Raw genomic sequence first — 21,122 nt, forward strand, 5'->3', positions numbered from 1 at the left:
AATCGCTTTATGTCTATGACTAACTGCTAATGAGCTTTTAATTAATGAATGCCATGGCTTGGGGGCATTCTGGAGTGGGTGGGAGGAGAGGACTAGATGGGTGCCCTGTTTGCTGGGTGCTGCAGGGCTGCTGGCATTGCATTCACAGGCTGACGCCCAGGAGGCTGGGAGCACCCAGCCTGGCTGGTCCTCACAGCAGCGACTGCGCCTAGGCCTGACCTGCATCCCCTCTTGGCAGCTCTCCCGCGCAGGAGCATCGGGGCTTGTGCCTCAGCTTTGTGCTGTGGGAGCGTGCTGGGGGATGCGATGGGGTCCTGTTAAACAGTTGCAGCGCCTGAGGCATCTGGCCCACCTGTGGTTGTGCATTATGGCCTCATGGCAGATCCATGGGCCACTGCGTCATCCCACTCTGCCAGCAGAGGATGTGGGATGGCATCCCAATGAGGACTGCAGTGCTGGGGGCTGTGATTTCCTATCGCGTCCCGTGTGGGGAGTGGGCCACGGTCTGGACATGGTGCCGGGGGCAGCCCTTGGCAGGCAGCGGCTCTGACATGTGCTCAGGCTTGGTGCGATGTGTGCGGGGGCCCCTCGGATGTGTGGGACATGCCGCAGCCGTGCCACGTTGCCAATCTGCACAGTACCACATGCTCAGGCAGGCTCAGGGGCAGACCTCGGAGCCCTCATTTCTGGTGGGTAGAGTTTCCAAATGGTGGAGGCTAGTGTGCCTCAGAGGGGAGCTGAGCACCCAGCAGTTCTGGCATCTCCCCAGGAGCGGGAGCCAGCAGCACTGCACCAGCAGCACTGCACCGGCTGCCTTGGGCACCTCCCAGCAGCTATCTGCCGCTGGGCCAGCTCCCAGCCATGCATGGCCAGTACATCCCAGCTGCCTGGGAGCAGTGCAGAGCATCACGCTTTCCCCAACGAGTTCCCTTGGCAGTTCAGGGGGTGCGTGCCCATCAGGCATCCCAGCACAGGCTCTGCCTCTCAGCCCTGGTGCCCCACTGGGTTCCAAACCAGTGGCCGAGGCTGCTTCTGTCCTGGTGCCATGTTATTCTCCCCCTTCCAGAAAACAAAACGAAGGAGCCCTCGAGGGTTCATTTAAAATAAATAAAAAGCGAAAATAGTGCTGATTTGAAGGAAAGCCAACCCCATCCTGTGCATGGGAGCGCATCACCAACCCATCCCCGAAGGGCAGAGAGAAAGATGTGCTTAGAACTGCAGCCCTGTGCAACTTCTGCCTTTGATCATATATCTTACATGTGCCCTTTGCTTTCCCTCGTCTGATATTTATTAGGTTTAATTTTACTGGGATGTGGCTGTAAGTGAGACAGATGGAACGGGGTCTGTGCGCCTGGTGAACACATCTTAATTAAACAGATAAATAAACTTTCATTCCAGGAGACTTGAGTTTTGGAGGGGTTCCTCCAGGGCTGCAGCTCTGCAGGCCTGGGCAGCCCTGCCTGGGGGTCCTCAGGCCTGGGCACCAAAGGACTGCCCTGGTAGAGCCCTGGTGCTGGTGCCGTTGGCTGGGGCTGCAGCACGGCATCAGTGCTGGGGCAGCTGGGAACAGCAGGGTGAAGGACATCAGCTGGTGGTGGCCGGGGACATGTTCCCCACGCTGGAGCAGGCCAGTGGGTTGGTACCGCCCTGTTGTGCTGGTGTCCCACAGGGGCTCCTGCTGCTGTGGGGGCATCTCTGCCACCAGGTAGGTGTTGGTGATGGCTGAAGGAGGGAGAGAGGAGACTTGAAGGCTCCTCACCTCCCAGAGCCATGCCCAGTTCCCCCACTGCCAAGCTGTTTATCCTGCAGAAACACAGCCAGTGGTGCAGAGGGTCTACACCGGTGGGTTTGAGGCCAGGGTATCAGCCCAGCACATCACTCTGTGTGCTCTCCCTGCAGGACAGCCTGTGGCTGGAGCCAGCCTGGACCTTTCCGCGGCGTGGGCTGCTGGCTCGGGGCAATGCCAGGGCTCATGGCGCTGCCCCCAGCCAGGAGCGCCTTTGAGTCACGCTGCCCGGAGCCAGGCTCTGGCGTGGGGAAGAACAGGCAGATTACCTCAGCCTGGAGCCAGCCCTTGCCTCACGTGGTTGTCTTGGTTGGGCACTGCAAGCTCAGAGCATCAGGCCATGCCCTTCCCTTTTCACCTTTGCCTGAGAGCAGTGCAGGAACCGTGCTGGAGCCAGACCGGCCCAGGGCCTTTGGAGTTGCCCATCACCTTGCCCAGGGCATCCCTCGCCCTGTGCCAGGGTGCTGTGCAGTGCTCAGGTACATGCAGGTGCCGGGTGGGGCCCCTCTCCCCACAGCTGTCTGAGGGGCTGTGGGAGGGCATGCTTGTCACCCAGCCGCTGCAAAGCTGCCCCATGTCCTGCCCTGGGCACTGGAGCATGGAGGAGAGTGCAGCACCAGGGCCACAGGAGTCCCTGGGGAACGGGAGCAGGAGGCGAGTGACGAGCGTGGGGTCTGAGCACTGAGGTGTGCAGGACAGGCTGCTGCATCAGGGTCTGCTGTGGTCCCTTGGGAGCTGGAGGGCGAGCGGTTGTGGTGGGACACGGGAGCTCACTGCAGCCCACGCTCCTTGCAAGGAGCAGCAGCTGGAGGATACTGTTGGTAGCAGATGTCGCTGCCAGACTTTTTTCGGCTCTCGGTACTGTGGGGTGGTGGTGATGAGAAACCCTTTTCCTGGCCTGGCATCCCCCTCCCCCCCAATTTGGCACCTTGTGGTCGCTTTAGAGCATGGTCACCCCAGTAGCAGGACCCCACGAGGGAGGCTGGCACCCCCTCTGCCCCAGGTGCAGCTTCTTCAGGATGGCTTTTCCCAAAGCTGTTTGTTTCCGCCAGGTTTGCCCGGTGCCTCCAGGCCAGCCGTGCCACACACCGCTGCTGTTGTGTATCTGCAGCAGAAACGGGAACCGCTGCAAGTGTACCAGGACACTGCAGCATGTCGCTATGTCTGGGGATACTGTGGAAAATCCCAGCCTCCAAATAGGGTTGGTCGTGTGCTGGAGGCTCCGGCGGAGACGGAGCATCAGCAGCTGCTGGCACAGACCTGCCTTTGTGCATCACATTTGGCCAAGATGGAAACTGAACTGAGCCCAGGTTTTGTTTCCCACATACCCAAGCACAATGCTGTCCCGGCTGCTTCATTGCTGGCCATGGCTCTGAACTCAGGAGTGATGCAGCGCTGGTGGTGTGGGGTGCTGGGGCAGGGACACCCGTGCCAGCCCTGAGCTGTGCAGCACCAGAGGGTGCTGGGGCTGCCGCGGGGCCACGTTAGGAGGAGGCGCAAGGTGGGACCAGGGAGCCAACAAGCACACATGCGTGCCCGCACCAGTGTCCCTCATGGGCACTGGCACATAGGCTATTGCCATGGCAGCTGTGACAGAGGTGTGCATGGTGTTGATGCGTCAGGGATGCTGGCAGCACCGGCAGGCCAGCCTGAAATGCCAAAAAGCCTCTCAAGCTCTGCCGGTGCCAGCCCCCTGCCCGTTGCCCACGGAAGGTGCTCAGGGCAAGGCGTCCCCAGTGCTCCGAGGAATGTGGGGAAGCCGGTGCCGGCAGGCAGGGCACCTCGGTGTCACCCCAGGGTGCCGGGCTCCCCGGGGGCTGGCAGGCAGGTGGGGGGGAGGGTCGCAGGCTGCTGGGAGCAGGCCCTGCCTGGGGCTCACATGCCTTTGCACTTGTCAGGGCCGAGCTGCCGGCGCCCAGGGTGTGCAGGCGGGGCCGCGGCTGCCGCCATGGCTCCTCGCGCAGGGGCGGCCGGCGAGCTGCCGGCCCTGCCCGCCGTGCCGTGCCGTGAGCCCATGGCGGCGCGGCGCGGGGCTACTGGTGCCGGTGCCGTGCGTGCTGCGGGGCTGCAGGCGTGAGCAGGTATGTGCCTCTCTCCAGGGAGGCGGAGCTGGGTCTGCTGCATGGCTCCCTGCCCGTCCCTGTCTGCGTGTGTGTCTCCCAAGGAGAGCGTGGTGCGTGTGCACGTGTCCGGCTGTGTGTGCGTGGGGGACTCCCGCGGCTGCCCAGCGTGGCGCGGCACTGCCATTGCGGGGTCTGCGCGGCTGGAAGTGCCGGCTGCTCTGCACGGCTTCCCGGGGCGCCCGTGTTGCATCACCAGAACTCCCGGTAAGACCCTTCGTCCCTTGGGAGCCAGCACCGGGAAGGGAGACGGTTGTGCCCGCTCAGCCCCATCCTGCCCGCCTGCTTCCCCAGCGCAGCAGAGTGTGGCCGGGGGCTGCGAGGGGCGGCGGGGAAGCCATCTGCGAGCGGCGGCGGAGGGGTTAAGTGCGGGATCAGCTGTTCTCATGTCATTACGGATTCTCTTCATTTTATACAGAGCTCTGTTTGATGTCTGAATGCACAGGGGACTCCCCCTCCTCCTCCAACTCCCACCCCTTTTATTTCGCTCCCGAGCCCTCTCTCCCTTCCTCCTCCCCTTCCTTTCTCTCTCCCCGCTCCCGCTCTGGCTCACACACACCCTTTGCAGACCGTGCGCTCAGTGCCAGTGTCTAATGGCACCGAAGTGAACAGCCGAGCGCTGCTCCCGGGGCGCGGGCGCAGCCGGCCTGCCGCAGATGCATCCCTCCTAACTAGCGCCGAGGGGTCGGGAGGGACGGCCGAGCAGGGGAGAGCCCGAGGGGCGAGCCGGGAAGACGAGGATAGCGGTGTGCGGAAGAGGACGGACCCGCGAGCAGCTTCACGGCTACCTGTCGACACATGCTGTGCTCCATGGCTAACTCGGGCTGCCTCCTTGTCTCCAACTCAGGCATGCTTCCTCACTCTCTCCCCTGTCCTCCAGCCTTCCTCTACCTCCAACAGGTAAGTCACCCTCTCCGGGGGATTTTTTTTTTGCTTTCCGGTTCACACGTGTTTTTCGCCGGTTCCCTCTCGGCGGAGGGTCGGAGCTTAACTGCTTCCTCCCCGGCCGCGGGGCCTCCGGCACCTGCCCCGCGGCGGCGCCGAGGTGTGCGGCGGCGGCCACTCCCGGTCCCTGGCTGCGGTTCCGCTGGGGCTGCCGCCGGGTTTGCGGCCGAGGCGCCCGGGAGCGGGCTGAGGCGCGGGCAGTGCGGCAGGCAGAGCTGCCGGCAAGGCTCCGGTGCTTTCCTGCCTCAGCGCTGCTGCTGTTCGGCACAGGCGGAGGGTGGTGATGGATGCTCGGATAAATGAATGAGGCTCCGGCACGGCCTGAGCAGCCGCCGGGGAGAAGGGAAGGTGATGCGCTTGTGCATGCACACGCGTGTGCATGTATGTGTGTGTATCCCGTCACGTTGTGCGCATCTGCAGCCAGGCCGAGGGGTTGAGCGTGCGTGGGTTTGTCTTGCTGTTGACAGGAAGGTGCTGCAGAGGGACGGCGGGTCCGGGTGAGCCCCAGGTCTGGGCAGCCCGGCCAGAGGGTGCCTGGGCCATCGGCTTGGTCCTTAACTTCTGGCCAGGGTGTGCTGTCCTGCGGGACTGTCCTTGGGTCCCACACTGGACCCAGCACGCTGGCTTTCCGGGCTCGTTGTCCCAGGGGAAGTGCAGCTCGGGAGAGGCATCGTTTTCTTCAAAAGCCTCTTTGCTGCGTTGGAAATCCCGTCTCGCAGCCAGGCAAACTGCTCCATTTGTGCTTTCAGGGGTTTAAAAATTCATAGCATCCTCACCGTGCTCGGCATGGCCTGTGTGGCTCACCCGGCAGCTGAGGACAGGCGGCGCAGGTGCAAACCCTCCCGCCCCAGCGAGCAAGGGCTGGGGAGCATTTCGGTCCCTCGGGATGGCCGTAGCCTGTGTCCGAGCGGGCTTGTGGCCGGACAGTGGCCGTGCTGGTGGTGGGGACGGCAAGGCCCAGGGTCACTCCATCTGGTGCACTAGAGATGGGACTGACAAAGCTGGTGCTGCCACTGGTTATACAAGTGCAGTGGCAGCCATGGGGTGCACACAGGGCCAGGGCTCACGCGGGGCTGCTGCAGAGGCCGGCCAAGACCAGTGCATGATTTGTTGCACCCTCCTGCGGGCAGAGGCTGTGAGAGCTGGGGCTGGGCTGGATTTTGGTCTCAGCTTTTCCAGGCTGTGCCAAGGTCCCGGTGGCTGCTGCTTGGCTGCCTGGGCATGTCTGACACCAAGCAGAAACCACCCCCAAGCCCCCCCCCATTGCCAGGGAGGTTTTCTGTCCCTCTGAAGGGAGCGTGTGGATGCTTTGAACCAGCAGCCAGCATGGGGCCCAGAGACTCTGTTGGGAGCGGGTGGCAGTGTGGAGGATTTCCCTCTCCAGCTGGGATCCCCCAGTCCCATGGCCACCATGAGGGGCTTGGTTGTGCCACTGGCCCTGCGGAGCGCTCTGGCATGGACCAGCTGCACTGCCTGCCGGCTCCCGGGGCTGCGGCTGGAGGCAGCAGGGGCTGGCAGCACTGCGGGCAGGCACGGGCTGCCTGCTGCCAGCACCCAGCTGGGCTGTGCGTGAGTGGGGTTTGGGGTCCCTGGGAGGGAGAAACCTTTCCCAATGCACCGGTCTCTGCACTCAGCAGCTCCTGGTTCCCCCATTGCCCTGTTTGTTTTAATTTGACTGTCATGTTTAGTGCCTCTTCCTCCCTGGTCTCCCAGAAGCCTCTTGCTCCTTGGCAGCAGATCTGGACTCACGAGCCAGGAAGGAGGGTTTTATTAAGAGATTTGGAGTTGGATTTTCACCCAGCTAATGAGCACGATGAAGGCCAAAATCTCCATTCTCTTCCCAGGGCTTGTCCCTTGCTGAGGTTCTGCACCCAGCACTTGAGGACAGGGTGTTCCTGGTGCGTGTCGCAACAAGGCATCAGGCAGAGGGACATCGCTGGCAGTCGTCACATGGGGAAGGGGCACAGGGCACATGCTACTGACAGGCTCCTCATCCTGCTTGGCTGAGCAATGGGCTTGCCTGGTACCTTGTGTTTCAGCCCTCAATTCACTCTGGATTTTGGACATGTGCACCTTCAGCACACCTGCGCTAGAGGGGTGCGCAGGGGCCAATGATGCCTTTGCCTATGGGAACATGCCTGCCACGGAGCTTGCCAGCCAGCACAACTCACCTGTGCCAGAAATGCCTGGAGGGGTTTAACCAACTCTCCCCAAAGTTGTTGTGACTGTGGGGTCTGCCAGGGGCTCGATTTAGACCCTGTAGGTTACGGTTCCCTGGCTGGAGTGTGAGTGTACATAGGGAGGCAAATGTCTTTGCATCGGAGCTGGGGAGGGCACATAGGCACAGGTGGTGCCTGAGTCCCACGGCTGCAGGGGCCCGTGCAGGACACCACTCCTCCTGTGCCAGGACGGATGTGAATCTGGCTGGGCTGGCCAGGGGGGGCAGGAGCTGGGGGGCCACGGGTTCTGCGCGCAGTATCCCCTTCAGGCATGTGCTCTCCCTTCAAGGAGCTCGTTGGCATTTGCTGCATTTCTTCCCAAAGAAGGCTGCTTGTATTTTGTAGCTCCCTGACATTTGAAGGAATGACCAAGAAATTAAGTTGTCTGCAAAACTTTGATTAGCTCAGTGCCAGGAAAAAAACAGTTCCCCACAGGCTCTGGCACTGTGAATGGCTCATCAAAGTGGCTGCGGGCACCTTGCAGCTCGTGCAGCTCAGCTGCCCCCATGCAGTTGCATGGCTGCCCTGGTCCTAGCCATGGGAGCCCTGGTGCACAGCACTCCGCATGGTGCAGCCACACTGCATGCAGGAATCCCCCCTTGGGCCCTGCCATGATCCAGCACCTGGGCAGGAGCAGGGCTCCCAGGGGGAAGGAGGTGAGGGGGCTGCAGTGTGGCTGGTGGGAGGGTGTGTGCGTGCCCACGGCTGAGCTGCCCACGCTGGTGGAGCAGGCAGGAACGCTGTGTCCTTCAGTGGGGCTTGGCAGTAAGATTTAGCTCTTGCTCAGCGAGGACCTGGGTGCAGAGGGAGACTTTGGTGGCTTCGCTTCGTTAGCGGAGGAATCAGTTGCCACTTAAAAAGTGTCTTCACTATAAGTGAGCAGCTAATTGCTCCAGGACAAGGCACAGTGCTGACCCGAAACACACCCGAGCTCTGAGGCTCAGCATCGGCGTCAGAACATGTCACAGACCCCAGTGGGGGCAGTGACGTGCGTGCAGGGCTGGACACGAGCACAGGTTGATGTACAGTGGGCTGAAAACCGCTGCAGAGCTGCCCCCGAGGTGCCACTCACCAGGGGCATCCCTGGTGCCTGCGGTCGCACCGCGCTGCCCAGCCCACAGTGCAGGAGACTTGGCTGAGCAGCGCCTGGCCCGCTGGGAAACAGCCTCTGCAAAAGGCTGCTTGGAAAATTCCTTTCCAAAAGGGCTGCTGCCAAGTTTAGCATATTATATTTTTAGGGAGCAAGTCTATTCCGAGCAATATTGTAGCGTGTTGCAGCAGTGGGTTCGTTTCAAACCTGGTTTCTCCCTCCTGCTTGTGTGTTGCACGGATGCAAGACCCAGCACAGCGGCTCCCGGCTCCGGCCGAGCGCCCGCACTGCAGCGGCCACCTTGCTTGCGTGGCGCAGGACAGGCTTTAAAGCCGCAAAAAAATATTATTTGCTTTTTTTTTTTTCAATATATTGAAAACACTGACATTAATTTTGTCTTTGCAAAGCTGGTTTTCCCACAATAGCTGTAATTTAGGCCTACACTGCCTGGCGATGCTCTTTTTATAGGTACATTCCTATTTTAGTACTATAGTGATGGGTGAATGAGTAGATTAAATTAGATTTAGTATCTATCATTCTTTAAAGCATTACAGGCAGGCAGTGGAGGGGTATGGTTTAACAAAGCAGAAAGGCTAATTAGGAGAGCAGGCGCAGGCTGCCCACACTGGCTCCCACTGCCCCCGGCCCCTGGCTGCCCCCAGCCCAAAGCCGCCCTTGCTCAGGGCCCAACGTCCAAATAGGAAAGTGCATTTGAATCCAGACTTTCCTGTGCTGCCCCAGGGCCAGGACAGCTCCAGGGTCTGCAGCCAGGGCTGGGCGGGATGCTGGGTGCTGGGACCAAGCACCCGGGGCTCCTCACTCCTCCGGGGATCTGCAGAGTCACGGCAGTGACTTGGCTCCCGGTGGCTCTCTCCACAGGGCGAGCGCTGCCACCAGCTCCTGCCCAGGGCCGGCAGCAGGACCTGGGCAGGACCCCCACGTGCAGGTGCATGGCATCTGTTGCAGCAGAGGGACCCTGGCAGCGGGGGCTTTGCCGGCACCTGCCCCGGCATGAGTGTGGTGGCTCCGCGGGCAGCAGGAGCAATGCTGCCCTGTCCCCAGGGCGTGCATCTGTGAAGTAACTGGATTCAGCAGTGGAGCTGGTGAGCGGCAGGGGCACCAAGGGGCACCACAGCCCCTCCAGAAAGGGCATTAGTCCCCTGGTGCAGCTGGTATTGGCAAGAAGGCACACCAGGCAGGCATGGGACTGGGCTGCAGGATGCCTTGGGGAAGTGCCGGCCTTGGGGAATGCTGGACAAGGTGCTTTGGCACAGGAGAGAATGAAACATCTGAGGAAAGAGCTGCCTGTTCCCAGTGCTGGGACACCCAGGCTGGGGCAGTTGGGCAGAGGAGGCTCCAAGCCTGTGGGAAGCTGCGACTTCAACATTCCTGCTGGGGTCACAGCAGCTGGGCCACCCCAGCCTCATCCAGCTGGGTAGTGGGGTAGGGGGGGCAGGAGCTGGACTTAGGGCAGTGCTGCGGGTAAACGGCAGCCCCCAGTGAAAGCCTGGAGGTGCAGAGTGAACATGGGCACGAGCCCCCCAGTGTAGTGCAGCCATGTGCTGGGCATGGCTTCTAGGCAGTGCGGGCACATCCCTGCTTGTGCCAGGACCTTAGCACACTGAGGCTGCTCCCTGCGGCAACGGCTATCACCTGGTGAGCCCCGCTGTACCAGTGCAAGCCCCAGTCTGAGCCCAGAAGTGTGTGACTAGGGGGCTCTGCCGCCCTGGCCATGCCGTGACTACTGGCCCAGTGCAGTGCTGCTGCCATTGGGCAGGCTCGGCGCTCCAGGCTGCCTGCAGGGCCTCGCACCTGCGCTGCCCGCAGGCAAGCATGGCCGTACCAGCAGGGCTTTGACCTGTGCCACCTTACCCGGATGAAGGCATTCATCCGGCCAGGTGGGAGCAGACATCCTCCCTCGCTCCCTGGGGCGATGGCCACAGCAGTGGTGGCACTGCTGGCAGTGCAGCCCGGCTGGCCACTTGGGGAGCAGACCCCTCTGACCCAAGCAGGGTAGGCTGCAGGTTGGGGGAGGCCCTGGCATAGGCAAGAGTCTGTCCAGGGAGGGACAAAAGGCCGTGTCCAAGAAGGTGACAGGGTTTGTGGTGGCTGCTGAAGACAGACATCCCCCAGGGCTGCAGACATTGCCTGCAGGGGTTCGGGTGCGGTTCCCAAATCCTCTACAAGCCCCACTGTCCCCAGCCTGTGTTCCCCTACCCAGGTTCTCACTTCTGTCCCCCTGGCACCTTCCTGAGCATCCAGCCAGCTCCAGCAGTTGGCAGCCGCAGCATCTCCCACAGTAGAGCCCCCACCCCAGAGGCCTTGGTGTCCTGGCTGCACTGCACGGATCTTACAGAGAGAGTTTGCACAGCATCAGCAGGATTTGCTCCAGCCCCTGTGTGAGCAGCACTGCTGAGATGTGATCCCTGGCAGCAATAACCTATTAAACAGAGTGAGACAAGTGCTGGAAGGAGACCCAGCTGGAGGAGGCAGTTTGCAGGGATGGTGCTGGGAGCAGGAGTCAGGCAGCCCCCGCCTCCACGCTGGTGCTGCCAGGGTTTCGCTGTGTGGGACAGGCTGGTGCTGCCAGGGAAGGCAGGTGGTTTTGGAGACGTGTCAGGGTCAGCGTCTGCAGAGCCGGGTCCTGCTCCTATAAGCGGGGATTTCAGCCATTCCTCTGCTATCAGAGCTGGGAAGCTGCTGTGCCCTGGTCCCGGGAGGGCTCCTGCCAGCATGAAATGGGTGCTGGGGCTGGAGCACGTCCACAGAGCCAGGGTGGCCATATGCCCACTGGGTCCCTGTGGCTGGCACCCCAGTATGGTGGCTGGTGCATGCCCGCAGGGCCATGCTGGTGGTGGAGCTTGCTGTGGGATATAGGGGTATGCCCGGCAGCGTCCCCATGGTGGGGGGACGAGGCAGGTTTGGCTGCTCCTGCTCTCCCTCGCTGGAGCGCTGGGCTTGCAGCACTTTATCATGATTTTCCCCTCATCTCCGAGCAGTGATCCCTCACTGCTCATATTACCTGAGTAGAAAATGACATATAAGCTGACATGATTGCCACAGCTCCCAGCGCCACGTGGGGTACTTTCCCTGGTGGCACAGAGGGGCAGGCAGGGTGGGTGGCATGCTGCCTGGCCCTCAGCTCCTCACCCTGTGCTCCCTGCTGCTGTTGTGTCCCCCTCCAGCCAGCTGTGGCAGAGCCAGGGAGAGGAGGGGACCGGTGGTGCTGAGGCACCATGTTAGCAAGGCTGAGCAACAGAGCACTGTGCCCAGCTGCCCATGTGCCCCAGCCTGCCCCAGCTGCTCTCCCCTGCTCCATGCCCAGCACCCATACTGGGGATCATGCTGCTGCCCTGCATCCCCGCAGCCTCCTGCAGCTCTCTGCAGGGCTGGGGAGCCACTGGCACCATGTGGCTGCCCGACCGTCAGCACCCCTTCAGCAGCTTTTGGGCTGGGTGAGGCCGGTGTTTACCAGCAGATTCCTGTCCCTGTCCCTTCGCCCAGGCTGGCTGGGGCTGTGCAGTGCTGGTGGGGCCAGAGCCCAAGCCTTGGGGTCTGGGCTGCGAGCTGGGGCCATGCTGGCTGCATCCCCGCTCCGGCTGCCTGCGGGTACCATGTGTGCGGCCACCTTGTACCCCAGCAGCGAGGCCGGTCAGGGCATGAGGGCAAAGTCCCTCGTGCAGGCAGGAGCTGCCCAGGGAGGGAAGCAGGGGAAGGACATGCAGGTCTTGCTTCAGTGCAGGGGTCGGAGAGGCCGGGATGAGCTGAGCCCTGGCTCTGGGACACGGTCCCCCAGGGGAGCAGCAGTGGGGCCTCCCTGAGCATGTCCAGCAGAGCTCTGCCACTGGCTGTGGAGGGGAGCAGCCCCCAGCCTGGGGGGATCCCGCATCTGCTCCCCCTGGCTGTGTCTGCTCAGCATCTCCCGGCCACGGCACCAGCCGCAGCTTTCAAACAGCTCTTGTATAAAATCAGAAATGGGGAGAGAAGAGTGGGAGCAGGCGACAGTGGCAGCTTATTTGTGATCTGCATTGTGTGGGGAGCTCTTAATTAGAGGTAATTAGACTGATTAACTTGCAAATGAGAAACTCGTCTTTTTCTCCTTTTCTTTCGCAAGAAAAAATAAAAAACAACAACAACAAGATAAATATTGAGGCTAATTACTTTGTACCTGCTGCAGAGCGCCCCCCAGCTCATGGGACGCCCCTCTCTCAACCAGTGTGCTATGCGTATCCCTGTCCTGGTGTCCTGGTGATGGCTGTCCTCACTCGGGGCTGGTCCCATGGCAGGGCACGGCAGAGAGGGACCACCCACCATCCTCCATGTACCCTCATGCGCCAGTGCATGACAAGGATACAGCATGTGTCCAGGAGCTGATGGGGGCAGTGGCCTCCACAGCACCGGCTATCATCAGGACCTGGCATTGTACCCTGGCACCCTCCCCACCAAACCCATCCCATGCTGGGTGCAGAGCGGGGCTGGGGGGCGGTGCCCTCTGTGGCACTGTGCGGTCCTGACTGTTTTCCAGCTCTTCCCTCATGGCATCTCTGGTTTCCCCCTCACTCAACCAACGCAACACCCTGGGGGCTTTTTTAGCACAACTCGGTTCAAATGTCTGATTAGTCTTTAGGAGATCAAGGGGTCAATTTTCCACAGCTCCTTCCTCTCCATTTAACTAATTTAACTGCGCGATTGTTACAAATTTCATTTTATTATAGCCCTGCTTCTCAGTCCAATTGAATTACCAAAATCTCATTTTCTCAGAAGTGCTGAATATGTAATTAGAGGAAAAATTATGCTCCTGACTGCTTATTAGAGAGGACTGCGTGAGACAGCTTGTCCGGGTGCACACGCAGGTCCGTGGTTCCCCGAGTGCCCACGTTGGCTGGTGAGAGCATGCGCACGCTTCAGAGGCTGCGTGTGAGCAAGCGCCACATGCAACTGTGCCAGAGCCCCAGCACAGAGGCGGTGTGACAGTGATGGGGGGCCACGGGTGGGCTCCTGGGTGCGAAGAGCTTTGCAGGAGTGGCACCAGGGTCTGGGCAGTGCTGGCTGGGCTCCTCAAGGACCTGCGAGCTGTGGGGCAGGGTGCTGAGGTGGTGGCTGGAGCCAGCGTGGTGCTTGTGGGAGAGGCATGAGGCTGGTGGATGTGGCCCTTCATCCTGCTATGCACTGTGTCTTGAGCTGTCTGGATCCAGCCGGGCTGGACTTAGCTGCAGGTAACTCAAGCAGCACCGCACAAGGGCTGTGGCTGCTGGGGACCTGCCTGCTATGGGACCCTGGGAGGGACCATAGACCTGCTGGCGTGTGGCCCCACTGGAGGAAGATACCTGCTCCTCTCTGGGCCCTGCCCCTCTCTGCCTGGGCTCTAACAGCCACCCACATGCCATGGCTCGGCAGTGTGGGCTGGCACACCTGAAGGTGCTCAGTGCCTCTCTGCTGGGTGCACTGGGGATGAGGCACCCTGCAGCCCTTCCCAGAGCAGCTGCTCTCCAGAGCCCCCAGCCCCTGCCAGCAGTGGGGAGACAGCGGCTGCCCCTCCGAACCACTGGCAGCAGCAGCCACACCAGCCTCTGGCATGGCTTGGACACTCTGGTATGCAGAGCCATGCAGTGCATAGGCACCCACATCCGATTCTCCGGTGTCTGCGGGGCTCCAGAGGAGCAGGTAGCTCAGGTGTACACTGCTGAGGACTTGGGTTCTCTCCAGCCTGTCCTGGACTTGGGTCCTCTCCAGCCTGTCCTGGTCCCCAGGCTCTGCAGCCAAGCTTGTGCCTCATGTGCCTGCCTGTCCCAAACCCTTCGGTGACTGTTGGGGACCAAGCACTGCTGGGAATTCTGGCCAGCACTGTGTACGCTGGGTCTGTTGCGGGGCTGTTGCCCTCCAGCAGCATCTGCTCAGGGCTGGGAGCTGCTGTGCATGAGCCCCGGCAACACCAGCGATGCCGGGAACTGCTACGAGTGAGCCCTGGCACTGCTGGTGATGCTGGAAGCTGCTGCAGGTGACCTGTGTCACTGCCACCAGTGCCAGGCCCTGCTCGGGAGGGAGCACCACGCGTCCCAGAGCTGCTGTCCTCCCGCTCACGGCGGACCTGATCCTGTCATGTCTCCGGCAGTGACGCAGCCCGGTCGCTCCCTGATGCAGTGGCACAGGTACATGCGAGCCTGGGAGATGTCAGCTGCGCACACGTGGGGGACAGCCGGGAGCCCCCCCAAGCACCCCCATCTCGCCTCGGTTACACAACATTATCATTTCATAATACTCTGAAATATACATGAAGTTGGCTGAATGCAGATGAAATTGCACCATTTACTTCATGAATATTTCATGCAGCCTCAGCTCCGAATGAAGTTTCCAGCTGGTGGAGCCAGGACCTGGGGCTGGACCCCGCTCCCCGCCTGCCCGGCACAGGGGGTGACGGGGATGCGCAGGTAGCTTTGTGCTGGCACCTGGTCTCGTGTCTTATCCCCCCTCCTGCTGGCTATTGCATGCCTGCCAGCCACCATGTCCTTCCTCCCTGGGCTCCCACGGGCAGAGGGCTAGCAGCGTCCGTCCCTGGCTGTGCCGCAGCAGCCAGGCTCTGTCAGAATGGGCTCATGGAGCTGAGGGCAGGATCTGGCCCTGCTGCCCTGGGCCGGCAAGGGGCAGCTCCCCCCTTGCAGGGTCCTGGTGCAGGGAAGTTGGGGCAGAAGGGGCAGGTGTGTGGCAGCTCAGAAAAATGCTCTTTTTCCCATGCCAGCAGGCTGCCCTGCCTTACCCCCTGCTGCTGTTGTTGTTCCTCCTCCTCCCCCTTCTCCTTGTCTCACGCAGTCGCTCCAGCCTCTTGGGTCCTGCCTGTTCTCTCCAGCCCCGCTTCCCACTTGAGCATCCCTGGCAGATGCTGTTAGCCGGCTCTCACCCCTCCCCTGCCTCCTCCTTAATGAAGACATTAAGCACGGCTGCTGCTACCTCCAGCCTCCGCAGCTCCCCACCTCCTTTCACAGTTCCTTCCCAGGGGGGTGATTCCCCCATTGTCTGGGGGTGATTTCCCCAGCTCTCTGTGGGGCCACGATGGCCCCAGTTGTGGGGAGGAGAGGAGAAGCAACCCGCTGCCATCTCCCACTGGCTCCCATGGTGGGCAGGGCTTGTCCCTCCTGGGGCCAGGGACATCCCCGCAGTGAGCACCCCGACCTCACTCCCCAGGTGCAGCCCAGGGCTCTGTGGCTGGTGCCTGCTCGGGGCTGGGCATGCTGCTTTGTATGGATGGCGCAGCATTTTGGGTAATGAAATATTCACAGGTCAGTGATTCCTTGAGAAATGACGGGGATCAGTCAATTCCTTTTCAGGGAGTAATTTTCTTCCCCTTCACGGCCTCTGTTTCATGTTGACAGTCATTAGTATGAGCGAGCAGCTGGATCGAAGGAGGGACATTGTGGCTGTCACGCAGATGAGCCGTGCCGGGCATGGCCTCGCAGCAGCCTGCGATGACAGCATCACCACGTGGCCCCTGCGTGCCTGGGGGGGGCATGGGGCCGTGTGAGGACCCTCCTGCCGCTGCCCGGGGCATTTGCTGAGCCGGTCTCTCAGTGCTCAGCACAGCGCCGGGCTGCTGTGCTGCCTTGCTCTGAGGCAGCAGGCAGAGGAGTGGATGCTCCCACCAGCTTCCCTGTCTGCTGCCCTGGTTTGTCCCCAGCTACATGTGCTGCTGGCGGGCACGACAGGTCCTGCCGCACCAATGTGCTGCAGACCTGTTGCAGCAGCAAGCAGCTGCCCTGGCACAGGCAGAGGAGCGGGCAGGGGTGCCCTCAGGGAGTTGCTCAACACCCTTCCCTGCACTCGGCTCTGACCTTGGGCTGTCTCGCAGTGCAGCAAGGGGATGCCCTGACAGCAACCGAGCAAGCAGGAGCCAGTCTGGGTGAGAGTAACATGCTTGCCGCCTGCACTGCCTGCTCTGCCTGTAGGATATGCTGCCCGCTGAGGCTCTGCAGCTTGGAGGAACATCTTAGTGGCCTCCTTGGATGCTGTGGTGGGGCTAGGACCCCAGCCCCTCGCAGCACCCATCAGCAGGTGGCTGGTTCCCAGTGGAAAGAGCGGGACAGCCACAGGCATTGGGGACCACAGCTGGGCTGGCTGCCCATAGCTGCCTGCAGATCCATGCTGCCTTTGCTTCTTTGACACCTGTGGCTGCAGGCTCCTTGGTGCATGCTGCTCTCAGGGCTCCCTTCTTGCTGGTGGTGGAGAGGTGCATGGTGACAGGACTGTGCCCCCTCCCCAGCCGCTCTGGGGCTCAGCATGCTGGCATCCAGCCAGGCTACATGTGCCATGACAAGGCGGTGCTGTGCCATAACCAGGGGGTGCCATGCTGCCCCTGCACCAGCAGCGCTGGCCTGAGCGCAGCGCGCAGGAAGAGGACACCCACAGGCAGAGCTGTCCAGGTTGGGGTTGCCCTGGGCTGGAGATGAGAGCAGGGCCTGGCCGAGGCAGTGGGATGGTCATGAGGCTTTGGTGGAAACTCTGTGCGTGTTTGTGTCGGCCGCAGGCGAGGGGAGCAGCCCCAGGACAGGCTGCTGCCCGGTTATAAATCGTGACTGTGTGTGCAAGCAGAGGCTCTGGCTGAGTCTGGGCATGGCCTGCTGGCTGGCCTGGCGGACCCGCCGCGCTGCCCGTCTGCAGCTGGAGGTGGGTGGCAGCAGGTGATAGTTGCTCGAAAGCAGTCAGTAACTCTGGGGAGCTGGCGTGCTGCACCTTCGTGCCGTGCCAGCAGGATGCCCATCGTGGGCTAGGTGTGCTGCAGGGTGCTAGCGGGTGGGTGGCCTGTCGGTAGTGCAGGCACTCTGTGCTCAGCTAATTGCTCAGACATGTCCCTTGTGTTCAGGGGCTCCTGGTGCGTTATTTTCTTAAAAAGGAGCAAATGTTAAAAATGGCGTCGTCAGCCCCAAGCTGACAGGCACAATCACCAAAGTGCGGCGTCTGCAGGAACCGGCCCCACGCGCTAAATGACTTGAAAGGAAATGGCCTGGATTGTGCTGAGGAGGCAGAGTGCGGTGGGGAGAAAGCAAGTGGAGCAAACAAAAAAAACTTCATTAATTAAAGAAACTCGTTAATGAGGGACATTTAATCAGCTAAAGATGATATCTACCCCCTGCCTGCTGTGGCAGCCACTGCGCAGGGCTGGTGCTGTGAGGCTGAGCTATGAGCAGGGCAGGAGCCGCCGCTGCACAGGGGACACCACACAGGGGACCTCAGGGTCCCACCAGCTCTGCCTTCCAGGGCTGGCCTTGGGGAGCAGCATCCTGCAGCTGGCTGGACAGAGCCACTCTCAGGGTGCTCCCCTGGCCCTGGACTCCTCAGCACAGTGCTCTGCCAAGGAGCCAGGAGGCAGCAGGACACCCGCCAGCCCAGAGGATGCAGCGGCATGTGCTGCGCTTCCCAGAGCTGCTTCTGCCCTTGACAGCGAAGGCCTCAGCTCCCCATCCCAGCCCTCTGCTGCTGTGCCCAGGGCTGTGGTGTTACGGCACAGGGCTATGCCACAGCTGTGCCGGTATCTTGCCTGAGCAGGTGGGCAGCATGGGGAGCGGGGGTGATGGGTGCTGCTCATGCTCCCTGTGCTATGTTAAATACCGATGGGTTTGCTCCACACTTGGCCTTGGGTGCTGCACTAAGCTCCTCTCTTGTTTACTAAATGAGGGCCACGGGTGGTTAATAGTCAGAATTTCTTTCAATGCAAGTGCAGAAAGCCGCCCCACAAAGCACCTTGCGGGAGCATCCCCCATGATGCCCTTAGAAGGACATGCAGTGTGTGAGCAAGAGGCACCTGTTGGAGCCCCCGGCCCTGGCACCATGCCATGGTCTCCAGTCACGGCTGGGCACTCCGAGCTGGGAGCACCACCTGGCTGCAGGCCGGTGCTGTCTGGCTGCCTCCCCTGAGGTGCAGAGGTGGGTCCCCAGGACCCACTCCAGGCACTCAGTGCAGAGAGGGACCCCGGGAAGGGGCTGCTCCTGGTGCAGGCTCAGGGGTGGCTGTGGGGCCAGGGCCCCAGTAACCCCTCTGGGAGGAGCAGGGGGGCTTCCTCACTGCCTGGGGCTGCCTGCAGACGGGGCTATTCCCACACTGCAGGCAGCCCAGAGCAGCCGCAAGGGAGGATGCCGGCAGTGCCTGGTGCGGGGCTGAGCAGCAGCCACTTTGCCCATGACATCAATGGGCATCGCACAGCCAAACCTGTCGCCATCCCCCTCCCCGCGGGGCTCTCACCCCCGGCAGCCCCCAGCCACTGAGCCGAGCAGCCTCGTCCCCACGGACGGGCAGCACGCACAGGAGAGAGGTGCTGGGAGCTGTAGATCTGCTCTTCTGCAGCACCAGCAGCCCCAGCAATGGTGAGCAAAACAGGGGAACTTAATGGTCCCTGAATTAAATAATACTTGGGCTGACTAGCACTGCGACAGCCCTAATTAATAACATATATGAACGTGGCTGTCAGGGCAGGCTGGCAAGGAGCCAGTTGGGCCCAAGACCTGGGCAGGTGGGGACAGCCCCTCCCCCAGCACCTGTCTGCGTCCCCCTGCCCGCTCACTGTTCCTGCCTGGGCAGAAGTGCCCATCCCTGCTGTGGTGGTGGCTGAGCCTGGCTATGGTGACAGCAAAACTGAGTGTCCAGCACAGAGCATGCAGGAGTGCTACAGGCTGCTCCTGCTGCTGGCTCTGTTCACAGAGGCAGGGAGGGTCAGGCACTGGGCATCAGCGAGGCAGGAAGGGTCAGGCACTGGGATCAGCGATGCAGGGAAGGTCAGGCACTGGGATCAGCGATGCAGGGAATGTCAGGCACTGAGCATCAGGGATGTGGGGAGAGAGAGTCAGGCACTGGGACCGTGACTGTTGTGACTGGTGTCTGCCTGCTCCCTGGAGCAGGCTCAGTTGCTGGGGCCAGGCTGAGCACAGGGTGGAAACCCTCAAGTCTGCGAGGTGGGGTTTGCACCTGCGGTGTAGGCAGGAGCGTTGCCCTGGATGCCCAGCTCAGGGGCAGTGCCAGGGATGGGGCTCTACCATCCTGCAGCATCGGCAGCCCCGGGCCGCACTGGCAGGTGTATCTGGCTGGCGTGTTCCTGAGCAGCTGAGTCAGCACAGGAAGGCACTGGCAAGCCTGCCAATGACTTGCAGATCTGTAGCGGGATTATTTACGCTGGGTTTGCATGTGGTCCCACCGTGCCTCTGGTGCGGGCTCCATTGCCTCCCTCACAGGCACGATGGCCCTGCTTGCTGGGGGATGGTGGCTGGCAGCGCGGCCCCCCCATCTGCACCCCACCATCCCTCCGTACCATAAATTGGCCGCACACAATTAAGGAGCTTGTCTCCACAGGCTGAGCCACAGATGTATTTCATGGGTGAGAGGCTGCCATGGCGGGTTGTAAAGCATCTGAGGGGCTGCTGGCACTGCCCTGCGTGCTGGTTTAGGCATTCTCAGCCTCTTGGCTGCCGGCGGAGGCTGCTGCCGTGCACCACACCGGGCATCTGTGTGTGGTGGTAGGTGCAGCACACACGTGTGCCACAGGGCAGAGCCTGTGGGTGCACATAGGGCTATGAGGATGGATGGATGGATGATGATGGATGGATGGTGGATGGGTGGGTGGGTGGGGTGTGCAAGAGAGATGCAGGCTGTCAGACCCATGCTAGCCCCTCAGGCCAGCCCCCCCCGCAGGCAATAGGCAGCCCTTGGTCCGTAGCACATGTGCAGCTCACTCTGTTTGACTGGGGTGGTCAGGTGGGCAGAATTAGAGCAAGGGGCCTAATCAAATATTTAGCAGTTAATTGATCTGTTGTTGGCCACGGGGCTATCAGCATTCCTGCCTGACCGCCCCTCCATGCCTCCATGGCCGTGCTACTGTTTGCTGCCATCACCATCACTGGGATGCCAGGTTTGCTGCCAGCGGGCACTGATGCTGTACCGTCCCCCGCAAGAGCAACGTTGCCAGCCTGGCTTTGCTTTGCCCCATGTTGGGCTCCAAACTGAGGGCTGCCCTGGTTTCCTTCCCCAAGGAGATGGCAGTGTGCAGGCTTCCATAGGTAAGCCCCACGGGGGGGTTTGCTCTGCTCTCCTGCTGCCCAAGCCCCAGCACATGGGGCAGGCAGGGCCCCAGAGCAGGAGAGGATGGAGGCTTGGCTGTGTACGATGGAACCCAAGAGCTGCCGTGGCACGGTGACAGCCCAGGGTCGGGGGGGACACACACCAAAGGCTGGGGCATGGTAGGCCTGAGGGGCCTGGGTCTGGCCGCAGTGACCAGGACCCCTCCCCAGGGCAGGATGCAGCCCAGGCACCCCGGGGAGACCAGTGGGTAAGGGGGTCGGTGCCGCTGTCTTGGCAGGGTAACCAGGACGCCACGGCTCCGCCAGACGCGATGGCTCAGCCCTACCCCCCGGCCCAGTATCCCCCACCCCCCCAGAATGGGATCCCCGCAGAGTATGCGCCGCCGCACCCCCACCCCACGCAGGACTACTCGGGGCAAAGCACAGTACCAGAGCACGCCATGACCCTCTACACACCAGCACAGAGCCATGCCGAGCAGCCGGGCACCGATGCCAGCACACAGTCCATAGCAGGGACACAGACGGTACCGGTAAGGGAGTGGTGTCGGGGGTGCGGGGGGGTCTGAGGGCAGCATCGGAGCTGCCAGGAGAGGTACCAGGGCAGTGGTGCTGGCCTGGCTGTGGTCCCTCAGGGCACTGGGCTGGGTGTCCCCACCACAGCCACTGGCTCTCTCCCTTGCAGTCCTGTCCTGTCCCGTCCCCCCATCATTTCTAATCACTTGTAATCTACCTGCTTGGCTGCCTTCCCACCAGATAGCTTCAATTATGGGGTTGTAATGCAGCGCCGGGGAAAGTGCTGAGCTGAGCACTTCCCAGTCCAGCTACAGCAGCCCTGCGTGCGGGATTTGCTCCCCCACCCCCCCCCCACCCCACCCCCCACCCCCCGTCTGCCACAGTCACGGCCCCTG

The 21,122-nt window shown here is 61.7% G+C and overlaps 1 protein-coding gene across 15 annotated transcripts in view; it reads left to right on the plus strand.

Moving 5' to 3' along the window:
* The window catches only part of RBFOX3 (RNA binding fox-1 homolog 3), a 146,702-nt gene that overhangs the window by 117,020 nt on the left and 8,560 nt on the right, over positions 1-21,122 (plus strand). For 7 of the 15 annotated variants that reach the window (XM_040582209.1, XM_040582208.1, XM_040582215.1 and 4 more), the window contains 2 exons: positions 4,325-4,806; positions 20,493-20,744. In XM_040582209.1, coding sequence (XP_040438143.1) covers positions 4,705-4,806; positions 20,493-20,744 — 354 coding nt within the window. In that variant the 5' untranslated portion in view covers positions 4,325-4,704. The remainder of the gene's footprint in view (positions 1-4,324; positions 4,807-20,492; positions 20,745-21,122) is intronic. The other 8 variants (XM_040582219.1, XM_040582220.1, XM_040582216.1 and 5 more) reach the window with 3 other exon arrangements.

Source organism: Falco naumanni, chromosome 1 (assembly GCF_017639655.2).
Source record: "Falco naumanni isolate bFalNau1 chromosome 1, bFalNau1.pat, whole genome shotgun sequence".
NCBI classification, from domain to species: domain Eukaryota; kingdom Metazoa; phylum Chordata; class Aves; order Falconiformes; family Falconidae; genus Falco; species Falco naumanni.